The sequence below is a fragment of the Branchiostoma belcheri genome, unplaced genomic scaffold, assembly GCF_001625305.1.
Source record: "Branchiostoma belcheri isolate BF01 breed outbred unplaced genomic scaffold, Haploidv18h27 scaffold131, whole genome shotgun sequence".
NCBI lineage: Eukaryota > Metazoa > Chordata > Leptocardii > Amphioxiformes > Branchiostomatidae > Branchiostoma > Branchiostoma belcheri.
In genome coordinates, this window is record NW_017802725.1 from 731,094 (window position 1) to 748,539 (window position 17,446).

A 17,446-nucleotide genomic window follows, 5' to 3' on the forward strand; every position below is an offset into this window, starting at 1 on the left:
AAGTGAAATAATGGCTGAAACAGTCTGTACCTGAGATGTATCCACACAATAAAACTACTAGTAAACAGTGAACCTGACACTGTTTAACACTTGGGAGGTAATGGTTGGTGGAAAACATAGGATTTAAAAAAAATGCTACAAGTTACATATTTACAAAGAAAAAAATATAGGTCCAATACTGAAACATAAACTACAACTTAAAATGTACACATTTTGTATTACTAACCTGTAGCACAGATACATGTAGTGTTTGTAGTATAAGGCTTGTACTAGTACATATGTACAAATGTATGCTAATACTAGTACAAATGTATATGGGTATCAACAAGCAACATGAAGACACCTTCAATATCAAAGTATAACATTCAAAGTGAAGACATTGGAGAAGTCAAGTCCTTACTGAAAGCTAAATTTCTGAACTAAAAAAAGAAGTAAAATACAAACATAAAATAAAACGCAAAATAAAAAGATGTCAGCCCTATGACATAAAATGAGGCAGTACTTTGGTTTTCCACATTTATGATTGTCCAAAACTGGTGGAGAAGCATAAGAAAAATGTACAAATGCATATATGATTCATTCAATGATAAATCATGTTACACTAGTAGATTACAAGTACATGTAGTTCATCTCTGGTTTGAAGCACAGTTCATAACATGCTCTCTCATTATTTTCTGATCAACTGTTGAAAAGTTACAGGCCTTGCATTTCATCTCCACCTTCTCTATCTTTGTAAAAACACGAGTTTCAACACGGTCGTCATAATCTACATTTATCAAGTCCGGATTGTCAGAGTCTATCCGTTCTTTTACTTCTAACGCTCCATTGCATTTTGAGATCTCTGTGGCCTTTTCTGCAACATCCCCATTGCATTGTGGGGCTGCAACTGTGTTCTTCTTTACCCAGAATTCCAGTTGCTGCCCTGGAGACAATTCCACATCTTGTTTGCGACTGTGTCCGAACGTGTTGCACAAAATCAACTCATCGGTTGGTCGCAAAACAGCAATAGTTGCACCACTGTTTTGCACCGAGTCGTCCCTCTTTGCTTCTTTTGCACTTGGCCACTCGTTCTCTGTAGAGGTCAACTTCCTCTTGCCATATTGCACTGTGTATGTGTCACTGTCCTGTGTGAGGGGAGAAACTACACTTGTATCAGCTCCCTTGCTCTCTACGGCTCCTTGTCTTACTCTACTCTCTCTACTCTCTTCTACAAATGTTTGATCAGAAACTTGTACTTTTGCTTGCACATCATCAATAGCACTTTCTGACTCCACTAGCATGTCTTTCGCCAAGTCTTGTTCAGTAGCCCTTTCCTCCGATGACCTGAACACTTCTGTAGACTCCCTGTCCCCCTCAGTAGATTGCAGACTCCTGACATCTTGGATAACAAGGCCAGGTTGAAGCAAACCCACATCATTTCCATTACTCCTACCCAAGTCTTCTACACTCTCCTCCTCTGTTGTACTGTCTTTGTGGTTGGTTGTGAGAGCTGCGCCTCCCAAAAGTGCAGGGTTCTCCCAAGGCATTCCTGCTATACCAGGGACCAGGGAGGGGTTTTGTCCGACCATGCCTATGAGAGCTGGGTTGCCCTGCTGAAATGACTGTGGTACAGACAGGTGGGAGTTTCGCTGTGCCAGGCCTATCGAGGTTGAAGCACTTCCCTCTACTGACCCGTGCTTGGTAGACTGGTGTTCGATAAGTTCATCATTTGTTCTGCAAAACAATAAGTAACCATGTGTTTATGAGCAGTAATACATTGTACTGCTTGCTAGATAATAGTGAAACTGCACTAACTAGAACTTAGTACAAAGTACAATGTAGAAGATTTGTCTTGTCTTAGGTGGTCTTGCGGTTAAGATTGTTGACCTAGAATCTAAAGATTCTAAGTTAGGAATCCCTAGCAGGCCCAGTGAAACAACACTAACTAGAACCTAGTGCATTTTGTACATGTATTCTAATGTTAGTCTTGTCATAGATGGTCTTGTGCTTTGGACTGTTGACTTTTAGAATCTGAAAATTCTGGGTTCAAGTCTTTAGCAGGCCCCAGTATTGTGTCTATTGGGAAGGCACTTTACTGGAGTCCTATTTCTTCACTACACTCAGGTGAAGATGAGTACATGTACTTATTTTATTTCCAACTTGACAACCCTAACCACAGTCTACCTTGCCACCTATAACTATTAAGACGACCTTGCCACCACTTTGAAATGATTCCTTTACTGACCTGAAACCATAGTAACAGAATGGGCAGATGTGATTGGTCCAGACAGTCAGGTGCCTGGCAACGTGAGCCTTCATCTCAGGTTTTGTGGAGGAGGAGTAGTCACAGGCAGGGCAGCGGAAAGGTCGGAACACTCCTGGAACAGCAAATTTCATACAAATGTAGATGAACAAACAAATGAATAAACTAGAGGTCGGAGATCTCATGTCTTCGTCAGAGGTACATCGTTCTAGAGAAATTAACATGCGTATTCTTTACTCTTTTTAATAATCAATTTGGTCTAAAGAACAAAAGAATCTCTGTACTACTAGTATTTTTATGGTACAGAACACCCTGAAACGGTTTGCCGCAGATTATACAGATGCGTCGTCACCCGTGTTAGCCCCCCCACACACACACACACGTTATTTGAGTTTGGACTGTTACTGGAAAAAAAACGTTCAAGAAATTCTTACTGTGTTGAAAGTGTCACGACAGCGCCGCAAAAAATAATAAAGGAAAGAATCAGAACAGGGTGACTACTGCTGTTTTGTTAATTTGTCTTTATGACAAATAGAAGACTGTCTTGTTTCTTGTGTTCTTTGTGTCCTAACATTTGTACTTCTACAGTTAGTATATTCCAAATCTAGGCATCTCGTTTTTTCGGCCCTTCGTGTTTTTATTGCGCGTTTGCCTTAAATTTAAGGTAATTAGATTTAAGGTCTCCAGTGGACGTCATCCATAGCAATTACTTGGTGTGGCCGTAGAAAATAACCTGACATATGTCCAACCTATCCTCCCCCTGCTGAAGTTATAGTACAATCCCTCCATGTAACGTCATTTGATCCCATCCCATTATGAGGTTCCCCGGCGATATCCAGCTGTCGGCTGTCTCCAAGCAGATGTAGGTGGGGGATTTCTAAACACAAAAGGTCCTATTACGGGGACATAACGACCTCCACGACTCTCATCTTTGAACTCAATCTTGGAGACCACCACAGTGACATGCCTATCAAATTTCATTAACTTCCGTCCACACATACAAAAGTTATCCTGCTCACAAGAAAAATTAACAAAATGCCCCTTGTAGTCACAACGAAACCCCCCACGAAGCTCAGTAACGAACTTAACCTTGGTCCCGACAATAGTAAGCACCACACCAAGAATTATAGTCAACATTTTACAAATATTTGAGTTATCTTGCTAACAAGCCACAAACACAAAAGGTGCACCTACGTGACGCACAGACCCCCCACGAAGCCGAAACTTGTACTTGACTTGGGCCTTAACAGCGGTAATCTGCCTGCCAAAAATCATGGACGTGGAATCATGCCTTCCAGAGTTATATCGTAAAATCCGCAGTTCCCCACACTCCGGCGAGACAATTTCATAGTCCTTCTGACGAAGACAATGAAGGCCTCTATTGTACATTTTTAGCATTTGTATAGCTGGAATGAGTGAGTGGAGGTCCTATCATACTGTATCTGTATAGCTAGTGTACATTGTAACTGCCTCTCAGTGTAACATACCAGCTTCACAGGCACTCAGCAAGGCAGCAGCTGGCTATGTTACACACTCAAAAAAAAAAAGGGTTTGAGTGGATCAAATCTTACAGTTTCAATGTTCATTTCTTGAAAAGTTGATTCTGGGTAGTCACATGTAAAATCAATCTTTCCACCATAATTTCCATGGTACAAAGAACATTTTAGATGATAAATAAATAAGAACCCACCCTTGTGTCTCTGCATGTGGATCTTCAGCTGGTTCATCTGTCGGCTGCGGTATTTACAGAACTTGCACTTGTGAGGACGGAAATCTGGAAAGGAAAATTGCAGGAATGTCATACATATGTGGTATTATCTTGAACCTCTGATTCTACTGTTTTCTGATATGCTTTCTTATAAAACACTGGGTTACGTAAACAATATACTAGTACATGTATGTCTACAATTATGTCTGTATGAATAGTTACTAGAGTTATTATTAAGCTAACTAGTAATGGACAGTCATACAAGAGGAACACATACATGAATTTTTTTTAGGTGAAATACAGCACAGCAGACGCAGACACTGTACAGTTGCTGATGTTGCTTTCAAAGTGATAGTAATGAAAGTACAGTACAAGAAAGTATAGTACAATTTCAGATATCCTTTTTTTTTCCCAACTCACCAGAGTGCATGGTCATATGCCTCCTGAGGTCATACTTGTACCAGAACCTCTTGCCACAGATGCTGCAAGCGTTTGGCTTCAAGTCGTCCGCTCGCACCAGACTCAGCCTGCCCTTACGGAACACCGGAATGCTGCCCTTTGGAATCCCCTCCCTCGGAACGCCATTCAGCAACACAGCTGCCACCCGGGCTAACTTCTTCACTCCCTTCTTTCTCTTAGGCCAGTAGGCGGTATCGGATGCTCTTCTGAGTGGGCCATTTTTGTTGACTGTGATTTTATCAACCTGAGAGTTTTCTCTAGGATCAGGCTGGTCTGTGGAACCGTCTTCAATGTCTTTGACGCTTTCTTTTTCTGTCAAATCCTTTTCTTGAGTTTCGGCCGCGCTTTGCAGCAAACTCAAGGAAGGGGCTTGCAAGGAATCTGAATCCAAGGATTCTTGCTGCTCTGCTGACTCTTGAACTTCGTCATCATTCACAGCAAAGTCGGTTTCTTCAGTGCCGTGTAGGTTGTTGAGTTGGGTGTTGATGTGGCTGAGGGTTTTGTAGTTCTCGGGGCTGAGTTCGGAGCCAGGAGCCGTGTTGAACACGACTTCAGGGTGCTTCCGGAGAGTGTGGGCCTTCAAACCAGACTTGTCTTGGAACGGCATCCCACATATCCTAAACAATGAAATAAACAAGAAATACTAGTAGTAAGACACAAGACCAGTCATGTGAATCAGGAACTAACAGTCAAACCTGTGTATGGTTCCCAGAAAATGGTCAGACTAGACAAGTTGCTACTATAGATAGAGTGTAAATGGAAAAAAACACCATATTCCTTCAAGCTACTGTACATAAGGCTGGACTTAGATCCACTGACATAAGGAAAGAACCTACTCTTATCAATAAGTGTGGCGGGTTCTTTAATGTGCTCAATGTGTGGCTTTGCTCAAACATAGGGGTTTCAGACTAATGCTCCAAACTGGGATTCAAACTCTTGACACTAATGATTAAGTCAGAACCATAGGCAGGATTTTGTTGGGCCAAATACTGGGCTCTACTTTATCACAATACCATAAACACTAACCTGCAGGTGAATGGTTTCTCCCCGGTGTGCACCCTGGTGTGCCTGAGGGCTCCGCTCGGTCGGTCAAACTTCTTCCCACACAGGTTACATCTGTGGAAGTACTTAGTCACGATCTTCCCCGTGGCGTTACCTGTGGTGTGGGTGTAGGACAGGTACGACTCACTCACCTGGAGAAAGGCAGGGGAAGAAAAAAAGATAAAAGTTATGGTAAAGGAAGTCTCATAGCCTTTTTGAGGCTGTAGTGGCAGTGGTTTGCTATCTGCTGTGCTTAGGACATAGTATTAGAAGGTGGCGCAAATCCCTCTCTATCCAGAAGTACCCTTTTAACTCCCTAACTTAAGTCAGGTGCACATTTTATACCTGGGTGGAGTGAGGAAAGTCGTGTTAAGTGCCTTTCCCACAGACTTAACATCTTGCCAAGAATACATATATGCAAGGAATCAAACCCATGACATCTCAATCTCATGCAGTCAAGATTGAAAAAAATGAGTTCTAGCTGTATGATACCTACACTCCACCAGTCCTGCACAAACAATACAAAGGCAAGTATACATTGTACATCATGTATCAATCTTCCCAGAAGTATTAAAGACTTTCTCAAAATGAAATGGATGACTTTTCTTCACCCTTACCTTAGCGATCATCCTACCATAGACTTTGCTTTGGTGGATCATGACATTATTTACCATTTCTTTCCCCTGTTGTTTTCTGTCTTTTTCAAGGTACATTTTGAATGAAAAAAAACCCTCCTAACCTTAGTAATCATCCTGCCGTAGACCTCGCTCTGGTGGATCTGTTCCTTGTGGTTCTCGAGTCCCTCCCTGCTGCGGAACTTTGCCTTGCACATGTTACAGGAGTAGAACACGTCGTGGGACACTTTGTTGGTCTGGTGCAGCGCTGCGTGGTGAACCATCTCCGCAGTCAGGTTATCCTGATCAAACAGCTCCCCACAGACATTACAGCTCTGGAAATGTAGTAATCTACGGTCAAATCTTTACAAGTAACCAACTCTAGATCTGCAGCTCTGGAAATGTTTATTTGAGTCACAAACAAACAAGACTGCTTCCTGAGAGAGGTGAGAGGCATCAGGGCTCATCACCCTTCATTGGACCATGTCTACCAGATACCTTTGACCCAGTGTAAACGTTGATGTCACACTTCAGAAAAGCCGTGTGACAAGTCTCACTGGGTCAGTCTATTGAAGAAGACCATAGTGACTGGTTCAAAGTTCGAAGTGAAATCCATCTTGTGTTGGAACAAACGTTTTAACTTTAAGCAAGATCTAGATCAAGAAATACAATACACAATGAAAACATGACAAATTTATCTGTAACTGTATTGGCATCTTTTTACCCTTTCAAAAATACAAGTTTCCTAGAGAACCTTACCTGTGAAATGTTAGAGATTCCAGCCTCCATCTGTTGATTGGTCGTTGTCTGAGTTTCCTCCTCCATAGCCTCTTCCTCTTCAGCTTCCTCTGCATCTTCATCATCCATCTCTTCCATATTTGGAAGTCCCGTCCCCTCATTGGTCACCAACTGGTTGCCATGGATACCAAACATCTGACTCCCGATGGCTGGGTTACTATAGACGCCAGTGTCGCTGGTAGGCAGTTCTACCATAGACTCTGATACATTTGACAAATCAGCAACGTACTGGCTGCTGGGTGAAACTGCTTGGTTGCTGGCAAGGGTCCCGAAGTTGAACAGTTCCCTCTGCTTGAGGTCATGTAGCTCTGCAGAGTGCGCTCTCTCCATGTGCACGTTCAGGTTCCCCTTGTAGTAGGTTCTGTACGGACAGAATGGGCAGCCGTGCGGCTTGACACCTGTGTGAAGAATTCTGTGTCTTCTCAATGAGTCTACTCTACTGAAGGGCTTCTGACACGTCTCGCAGTGGTAAATCGTCTTTTCAGGATCTGTGTCTCCAGTGTCTTCCAGGGAGTCTTGGCTTCCTTGGTCTTCATACTGCTCGAGAAACTGTTGTTCAGATGCTGCTATTGTTTCAGGAGAGGGTGGCTCTTGTTTCACTTGTAGAGTTGTTCCTTCTTCTTCTTCGTTGTCTACCACTGCTGAACCAGTTTCTTCAGGCATGACATGCTCTCTCCTTGCCTCTTGTGAGACCATTTTCTCCTCCTGATTGTCTTCTGCCGTTTCTTCAACTTTTAAAGACATTTCTTCGGTAGGATGAACCTCTGAGCCCTTTTCTATCCCTTCATCTATCATATCTGTTGACCTCCTCTCTTCCTCCTCTTTCACAAGTGCTTGAGAAGATTGTAGCTGATCTTTCATCGATAAATCCAGGCCTTCTTCCACCATCGCCTGGCTCTCACTTTCAGGTAACACTTCCTCCGTGGATTCTGCATTCTGAACTGCACTGCTTTGTAAATCATCACTGTTCGCCTGATTGTTGATCTCCAAGTTGGTAGCTTCGTCAGAAAGTTCCCCGTTGTCTGCAGCTCTTTGTAAGAAGGTGTCCTCCCTGGTAGTCCCGTCCTGTGACCAGCTGGGCCAGACCGGAGACTCGATACGGTGAACCCGGATCATGTGGTTGCGCCAGTTGCTCTTGTCGTTGAAGCGCCGGTAGCAGAGATCGCACTGGAAGGGCTGCTCGCCGGTGTGAACCCTCAGGTGACGCTGGACCTCGCTGGGACGGCGGAATACCTTCCCGCAGATGTGGCACGTGTGGAACGTTCGACCGCGCCGCGGCCGCCCAGGCGTCCAGTACCCCAGGCTCCCCACGCGCTCTGCTCGGAGGAAGTTTGAGCCTCGCGACTTTGGCGCGGAAAACACTTCTCTACCCTTCTGAAGCTCCGTCTCTGATTCTTTAGCCAATGGCGTATCCATTTCCACTGCCTCTTGAACAGACGCTGCTGACTCTAACCTTGAACTTGAGCCATTGTGAACCGATGACAACCCTTGTTGCTGTCCTAGATAGCCTGTGGGCATCTCATCCCTTGCACCATTCCCTCCTTCCCTCACTCCACTACCAGAAGGCATCTCTCCATCCGCTCTTTGACTGAGTTTCTGCCATTTTCTGATCTGTTCTGCTGAATGTGCTGCTACAGGCTTCCCGTCTTTTGCAGACTCCTGCCCAGTTGGGCTTACTGTAGACTGGGAGGAGCCCTGCAGTGCGTTCTGCCAAGCTTGCACCAACTCAGGACTTGGGGCAACAATTCTCGGACCAACACTCTTCTCCTTGGGAAACTTCGACACAATGTCCTGTATGACCTTCAACTGCTCCAAGGTCAGGCCTTCCTGCAACCCTGCCATTACATGCGGTGCACCCCCTCCCCCTGGAATTCCTGCGGGCCTTGTTGCACTTTGACCTCCGGAGGCCGTCTCTACAGCAGCCTTCCCAACAACAGCTGGTAGCAGACCGGGGTGACCGAACAGAGGGCTCAACATCGGCGGGATCGGCATACCGGGTCTTAGCGGCAATCCCATCATTCCTAGAGGCATGGGCATGAACCCAATACCACCAGAAAAGGGTGGTTGCGCTAAATGAGAAGTCAGAAGACCGGGTGCGGCGGCGTTACGGCCAGGAGGACTACCGGGACCAGGTCTAGCGAACGGGTGGAGGTTGGGGTTCTGATTCGGATCGACAGGAACGTTAACACCGATCTTGAACATCTGACTGGCCTGGGTGTCGAGAAGGTTCTGAGTTTTCTGTGCGTTGTTGAGGAGGCTCTGTGTCTGTTCTTGCAGCCTCTGGATGTCTGTGATGTGAGGCAGGAAGGAGTCCTGTAAGACTGTGTTCTGGGTGTTCTGTAGGACTTGCTGGGTTGAGTTCTGGGGGTCTAAGGGCCCACTGCCAGCTGTCTCGGTTCGCCGGCCCTCTTCTGTAGAGTTTCCCATCTCTCCACCCTCCCTTTCTGTATAGTGGTAGAGAAAAGGGTGTTTGTAGTATCATCAATCAATTTAGGATTGATCAAGAAATTTATGAAATCAACACAGCATTTTTTAGCCTGGGTGCCATCTGATTTGTAACGGCAACCCCGGAGATGCCATTACAAATCGGATGGCACCCAGGCTATGCATTTTTGGCATATTGCTATACTTTAGCACTTCAAGTTTAACAGCTACATGTATTTCAAGTTCAGAAGACAAATTGAAAAGTTAAACTTGCAAACTGCTTTTGTTCCTCACAAAGCTATCAGTAACATTCTGTTGAGAAGAAATAGTAGTTTTTTTTTTTTTTTGTAAATCAGAAACTGGTAAAATACAACACTGCTGGGAAACAGCTATTATAAAAACAAACCTACCACCATCTTACTTTACACCTTTCCTGTCAGACCTCTCAAGTTAAATCAAACAAAGGAAAGAAAACAAGACCCACATGTATACACTCTGCTTCAGTGAGGATAACACTTCCTCTCATTTGCAAATTATTCTCTCTTAGCGTGCATTGTTAGTCCAGTGGACTTAATACAGGCCTCGAAAAGCACTTTTGGGAGTAGGTGTACTAGTGCACCCAGCCAAAAAAATTTGCACAGGAATTTTTTTTGGTGCACCATATGGAATAATCTTATACATTAAAAAGTCTGTATTCTTTTTCTGACATTTAGATGTCAAGAGTAAACTGTATGTAAACAAACAGAAATATTTGGGTGCACTGGTGTACCCACAGAAGAAAATTGGGTGCATAGCTCCAATTTTTGGTGCACCAAGGTGCACATGCACCCAGTATATCCAGCCCTGTACTAGTTTTGCCTGGTTACCAAACCTATTATACCTCCCGAGTCCTACAGCCTCTCCGCAAATAGGCTGTAGGACTCGGGAGCTATAATAGGTTTGGTAACCAGGCTAGTACTAGTTATGGTGTAATATGGACAAGGCCAATTGTATCCTGACCCCCTGATGTGCGTGATCTCTCCACTGCCCCTCTACATGAAACCAGCTGTTTTCAGTCAGCACACTGGGTTATCTTAAGGACCTTAAGGTGTTACCTGTGCACAGAACTTGACCTTGAAGGCCAACCAACTCTTCTCAGGAATTAAACCAGAAATGGCAATTGTCAAAATGCATAAAACATATAGGAAAATTTACATCTCAAGCCATATGTATACGGGAAAAGCAAATAAAAAACTTAGCATATTTGTCAAATTCTGGAACTTGACAAATATGAGAATCTATACAAAAAAAGCCATACAACAAATTTTTAAATAACATCAGTGAAAATAAGGTGTGAATTTTATTTTTCATCAGAGAGATCAAACCTTCATGTTTGTGATTCTTCTTGACTATCTTAAGAGCCACTTTTCTCCTAATTTCTTTTTCAATTCTATTTTTAAGTAGCAATTAATGGCAGTGGTCTACTTTCAAAAGTTAAACATACATTTTTAGTCAAGAGGGGGAAATAGATGTATGCAGGTGTTTTTTTTAATTACCCCTTGATAAATATGGGCAGTTTCAGGCCAACGTTACTTTTGCTATTTCTGTTTAGTAATCTTAAGGTCTCCATTTGAAGTGGAGTCCTTGCCCAAAGAAGGTATACGAAAACAAAACTTGTGAGAAGGCCCAAGGGCTGTATTACCCTAAAACTGGGACTTGGTATTTTGATCTACTGTACTGATTCCTTTGGCTTCTTCCAAGTGTAGAATTAAGACTACTAAAAGAAAATGTCATCAATCAATTTATGAGTGATTTTTTAAACGTCTTTTCATGTTCTATCAAATTTAAATGGAAAATTTACGAAATTATCATAAAAACTTCTGTGACTTCAAGGCATAATAGTTGCAACTGTAGACATAGGCAAGGTGGTTTAAAATGCTTCAAGCCTTAGTTGGACTAGATTAGATAACTTTAATTTATAATATTCAACTAAGTAGAAGCTGATGAATTCTTTAAATTTCTTCATAAAAAGAATTAAGATGTCATCAATCAATTTAGGATTGATCAAGAAATGTATGAAATCAGTGCATCTCAGGGGTAACTACAGTTTCTTTTAAATTAATACAGTTTTAGAATAGAATCTTCAGCCAGGTTGGAAACATGGAATTTAACTTTCTTTATACTCACAATTAACTGATTTAGAAATTTTAGATGGATCAAGAAATGTCAAAAATTTATGAAATCAGTGCATATCAGTAAGCTTTAGATGTTAATTTTGCAGTGTATCTTTTAGTTTTAGGGTAGAGAGGAATTTTCAGCATTAGGTAGAAGCTGTGAAATTCTTTAACTTTCTTCATCATAAGAATCAAAATGACATCAATCGATGTTAGCACAGATCAAGAAAATTTATTTCAGAAATCAGTGAATTTCAGGGCTTTTACTTTTAGAATAGAGGAGAATCTTCAATCAGACATTTAACTTTTTTTAGGTTTAATAGTCCGATATCTTCAATGAACTTTTGATTGATCAAGATATGTCTGAAATTTGTGAAATCAGTGCATTTTAGTAAGATTTAAGTGTTAGTTTTGGTGTGTGAGTGTGGTTGAGAAGTCCCCATCGCGGGGCCCCAGCCTTAAACAGCAGCAGTTTTCAGTCGGCAGCCAGGCTTGTCACGCACACTCACGCACACTGAGCACCCACAAACACCGGGGGGCCACTCAGGCACACAGAGACGTGCCCTGGGTACATTCCTGCAGACAGCAGTGTGCAAATAACTCGCCTTCAGAGCCAGAGGTCGCGGCAGGCAGGATTAAAGCGTAATAGGAAACACTCGCTGTGCTTAGATCTCTTCTCACGCACGCACGCACACTGTTACACTACAGGAATATCCGCTTCGGTCAAAACAAGCGGGAAAATGCAGTGAGAATCTGTTTTAAGAAAAGTCGTTTGCAAATGCGGACGTCGCGGTTGTGGAAACGTGTCACTTGCTCTGGCGGATTGTGTATTGACTTAACGTGTAAACACTGAGCACAATCACGCATATATTCACGCTCTCCCACAGTGTTTGTTGTTGGGTGTTACTGGCGTGTCTCTTCTTGCAAAGCGATCGGTTTCGTGTCTGAAAACTAGGCTAGTTCGACAAGGAAGAATGCTGCTCGGTGGGTCGTTTCCAGGCCTGCTAATGGAAACATTCTGTGCAGGGGTAACTCGACACGCAAGCTAGGCTGTTCAGATATGCACGCACACGCATAAGTGCACACGGACGCACGGAAGGGCTCAAAGGGGTAGCCAGTCCCGCCCACACACACACACAACTAGAGATTTTCACACGTCTTTCGCTCGATTTTACCTGCCAATCTGGTAGGATTCTGCTGCTTTCTCCTGGACATGGCGGTTCCCGGCGATGTTGTCCATGCACGGAGAAGTTTTGCGGCGAATTTCGCGGATTCTGGCGAGATGAGCTCCAGAAAATTTCGTCTGCATACCAACAAGGGTAAAGGGACCATTTATTTTGTCCCGAGTATGTAAATGAGGTGCTTATACATGCAGATACCTTGCAAATACGTAATAACGTAACAGAATAAAGTAAAATAAACGAGAAAGCAGGAGAATGCAAGAGAACACAGGAGATAGCAGGAGAATGCAAGAGAACACAGGAGAAAGCAGGAGAACACAGGATAAAACAGGAGAATACAGGAGAAAGTAGGAGAAAGCAGGAGAACACAGGAGAACACAGGAGAAAGCAGGAGAAAGTAGGAGAACACAGGAGAAAGCAGGAGGACACAGGAGAAAGCAGGAGAACACAGGAGAAACCAGGAGAATACAGGAGAACACAGGAGAACACAGGAGAAAGCAGGAGAATACAGGAGAAAGCAGGAGAACACAGGAGAAAGCAGGAGAACACAGGAAAAAGCAGGAGAATACAGGAAAAAGCAGGAGAATACAGGAGTAACCAGGAAAAAGCAGGAGAACACAGGAGAAAGCGGTAGAACACAGGAGAATACAGGAGAAAGCAGGAGAATACAGGAGAAAGCAGTAGAACACAGGAGAAAGCAGGAGAATACAGGAGAAAGTAGGAGAATACAGGAGAAAGTAGGAGAACACAGGAGAAAGCAGGAGAACGCAGGACAATACAGGAGAACACAGGAGAAAGCAGGAGAACGCAGGGGAACGCAGGAGAAAGCAGGAGAACACAGGAGAAACCAGGATAACACAGGAAAAACCAGGCGAAATCAGGAGAACACAAGAGAAAGCGGTAGAATACAGGAGAAAGTAGGAGAAAGCAGGAGAAAGCACAGGAGAAAGCAGGAGAATGCAGAGAAAGCAGGAGAACACAGGAGAAAGCTGTAGAATACAGGAGAAACCAGGAGAACACAGAAGAAAGCAGGAGAACACAGGAGAACCAGGAGAACACAGGAGAATGCAGGAGAATACAGGAGAAAGCAGGAAAAAGCAGGAGAATACAGGAGAAAGCAGGAGAACACAGGAGAAAGCAGGAGAATACAGGAGAAAGTAGGAGAAAGCAGGAGAACACAGGAGAACACAGGAGAAAGCAGGAGAAAGTAGGAGAAAGCAGGAGAACACAGGAGAAAGCTGTAGAATACAGGAGAAACCAGGAGAACACAGAAAAAGCAGGAGAATACAGGAGAAAGCAGGAGAACACAGGAGAAAGCAGGAGAATACAGGAGAAAGTAGGAGAAAGCAGGAGAACACAGGAGAACACAGGAGAAAGTAGGAGAACACAGGAGAAAAGCAGGAGAACACAGGAGAAAGCAGGAGAACACAGGAGAAAGCAGGAGAAACCAGGAGAATACAGGAGAAAGTAGGAGAAAGCAAGAGAATACGGGAGAAACCAGGATAACACAGGAGAAAGCAGGAGAACACAGGAGAAAGCAGAAGAATACAGGAGAAAGCAGGAGAACACAGGAGAAACCAGGAGAACACAGGAGAAACCAGGAGAACACAGGAGAAAGCAGGAGAACACAGGAGAAAGCGGGAGAATACAGGAGAAACCAGGAGAACACAGAAGAAACCAGGAGAATACAGGAGAAACCAGGAGAACACAGGAGAAACCAGGAGAACACAGGAGAATACAGGAGAAACCAGGAGAACACAGGAGAAACCAGGAGAACACAGGAGAAAGCAGTAGAACGCAGGAGAAACCAGGAAAATACAGGAGAAACCAGGAGAAATTTACTAGCTGTGGCCTTACATAGTGGCCAAGATGTAGTTTATGTAGGTTAGAAATAGTGTAGAGCATGACATCTTGCTCAATCTTTGTGTGTTATTTTCCTTTTCTTGTATTTCTTGAAAAAAAAACTTGTTATACGCTGTGACATCAGTAAATTGTAACCACTAAATAGTTATGCAAGAATACCTATTCCCCAAAATGAAATTCCTCCAGATTGCAACTTCTTGTCTGTATTTTCGACAGTCTGTCTATAAGACTCAGTATATGTATCAATATGCCTCTAATAGTTTTGATTCCTTTATATGAAATTTCCACCGTACTTTCTTTTCATCATCAGGTCTTAAATCTGCAACTGTGTTAAGGAAGAGAGAAGAAGTTGAACCTGTACATAGTAAATTAGTATACATTTATATTAAGACGCTATAGTAGATTTTGCTATCGTTATGTAATCAATGCGCTTACCTTTCATGACCTGTACTTAACTTGTGAGAGTATTAACGTACAATAAAAGTCAAGTCTGTCATTCATCATTCATCATTCTTTTTTTACCTTGCATTTTCTAGGCGCCCATCACTGTATACAAAAAAGAAAAGTATTTGCTTTCTCTCTTTCTCCTGCTTTTTCCTGCCTTCTCCTGTATTCTCCTGATTTCAACTGCTTTCTCCTAGTTTCCCATGGTTTCTCCTGTGTTCTCCTGCTTTCTCATTGTTTCTCCTTGCTTCTACCACTTTCTCCTGGTTTCTCCAGGTTTCTCCTGTATTCTCCCGCTATCTCCTGTATTCTCCTGCTTTCTCCTGGTTTATCCTGTATTCTCCTGCTTTCACCTGTATTCTCCAGCTTTCTCCTGTGTTCTCCTACTTTCTCCTGTGTTCTCCTGGTTTCTCCTGTATTCTCCTGGTTTCTCCTGGTTTCTCCTGTGTTCTACCGCTTTCTCCTGTGTTCTACCGCTTTCTCCTGTATTCTCCTGCTTTCTCCTGTATTCTCCTGCTTTCTCCTGTGTTCTACCGCTTTCTCCTGTGTTCTCCTGGTTTCTCCTGTATTCTCCTGCTTTCTCCTGTATTCTCTTGTATTCTCTTGCTTTCTCCTGTATTCTCCTGCTTTTTCCTCCTTTTTCCTGTATTCTCCTGCTTTTTCCTTGTTTTCTCCTGTATTCTCCTGCTTTTACCTGTATTCTCCTGTTTTCTCCTGCTTTCTCCTGTATTCTCCTGCTTTCTCCTGTATTCATTTGCTTTCTCCTGTATTCTCCTGCTTTCTCCTGTGTTCTCCTGCTTTCTCCTGTGTTCTCCTGCTTTCTCCTGTGTTCTCCTGGTTTCTCCTGTATTCTCCTGGTTTCTCCTGTATTCTCCTGCTTTCTCCTGTATTCTACTGCTTTCTCCTGTATTCTCCTGTGTTCTACCTGCTTTCTCCTGTGTTCTCCTACTTTCTCCTGTGTTCTCCTGGTTTCTCCTGTATTCTCCTGGTTTCTCCTGTATTCTCCTGCTTTCTCCTGTATTCTCCTGTGTTCTCCTGTATTCTCCTGTGTTCTCCTGCTTTCTCCTGTATTCTCCTGCTTTCTCCTATATTCTCCTACTTTCTCCTGTGTTCTCCTGCTTTCTCTTGTGTTCTCCTACTTTCTCCGGTGTTCTCCTGGTTTCTCCTGTGTTCTACCGCTTTCTCCTGTATTCTACTGCTTTCTCCTGTATTCTCCTGTGTTCTACCGCTTTCTCCTGTGTTCTCCTGCTTTCTCCTGTGTTCTCCTGGTTTCTCCTGTATTCTCCTGCTTTTTCCTGCTTTCTCCTATATTCTCCTGCTTTCTCCTGTATTCTCCTGTATTCTCCTGCTTTCTCCTGTGTTTTCCTGCTTTCTCCTGTGTTCTCCCGTATTCTCTTGCTTTCTCCTACTTTCTCCTGTATTCTCCTGGTTTCTCCTGTGTTCTCCTGCTTTCTCCTGCTTTTTCCTGCTTTCTCCTGTATTCTCCTGCTTTCTCCTGTATTCTCCTGTATTCTCCTGCTTTCTCCTGTGTTCTTCTGCTTTCTCCTGCTTTCTCCTGTATTCTCCTGCTTTCTCCTGTATTCTCTTTTGCTTTCTCCTGTATTCTCCTGCTTTCTCCTGTGTTCTCCTGCTTTCTCCTGTATTCTCCTACTTTCTCCTGTATTCTCCTGTATTCTCCTGCTTTCTCCTGTGTTCTCCTGCTTTCTCCTGTGTTCTCCTGCTTTCTCCTGTGTTCTCCTACTTTCTCCTGCTTTCTCCTGCTTTCTCCTGTGTTCTCCTGCTTTTTCCCGCTTTCTCCTGTATTCTCCTGCTTTTTCCTGGTTTCTCCTGTATTCTTCTGCTTTCTCCTGTATTCTCCTGCTTTCTCCTATTTTCTCCTGCTTTCTCCTGTGTTCTCCTGCTTTCTCCTGTATTCTTCTGCTTTCTCCTGTATTCTCCTGCTTTCTCCTGTATTCTCCTGCTTTCTCCTATATTCTCCTGCTTTCTCTTGTGTTCTCCTACTTTCTCCTGTGTTCTCCTGCTTTCTCCCGTATTCTCTTGCTTTCTCCTACTTTCTCCTGTATTCTCCTGGTTTCTCCTGTGTTCTCCTGCTTTCTCCTGTGTTTCTCCTGCTTTCTCCTGTGTTCTCCTGCTTTCTCCTGCTTTCTCCTACTTTCTCCTGTATTCTCCTGCTTTCTCCTGTATTCTCCTGCTTTCTCCTGTATTCTCCTGTATTCTCCTGCTTTCTCCTGTGTTCTCCTACTTTCTCCTGTGTTTTCCTGCTTTCTCCTGTATTCTCCTGCTTTCTCCTGTATTCTCCTGTATTCTCCTGCTTTCTCCTGTGTTCTTCTGCTTTCTCCTGCTTTCTCCTGTATTCTCCTGCTTTCTCCTGTATTCTCCTGCTTTCTCCTGTATTCTACTGCTTTCTCCTGTATTCTCCTGTGTTCTACCACTTTCTCCTGTTTTCTCCTGCTTTCTCCTGTATTCTCCTGCTTTCTCCTGTATTCTTTTGCTTTCTCCTGTATTCTCCTGCTTTCTTC

At 43.4% G+C, this 17,446-nt stretch overlaps 2 protein-coding genes across 2 annotated transcripts; one reads left to right on the forward strand and one right to left on the reverse strand.

Annotated features, from left to right (window-relative positions):
- Nucleotides 1–14,026: 14,026 nt before the first annotated feature.
- On the forward strand, nt 14,027–14,362 carry LOC109464093 (uncharacterized protein DDB_G0283697-like; the record flags this gene model as incomplete). The annotated part of the gene is made up of 1 exon (XM_019761022.1): nt 14,027–14,362. A coding segment is annotated over one exon (336 nt), but the record flags the coding sequence as incomplete, so codon positions are not given.
- A 1,408-nt stretch (nt 14,363–15,770) lies between these two features.
- LOC109464059 (trichohyalin-like) lies at nt 15,771–16,641 on the reverse strand (the record flags this gene model as incomplete). Its single annotated transcript, XM_019760982.1, has 3 exons — nt 15,771–15,811; nt 15,853–16,006; nt 16,345–16,641. Coding segments are annotated over 3 exons (492 nt in total), but the record flags the coding sequence as incomplete, so codon positions are not given.
- Between the last annotated feature and the right edge of the window lie 805 nt (nt 16,642–17,446).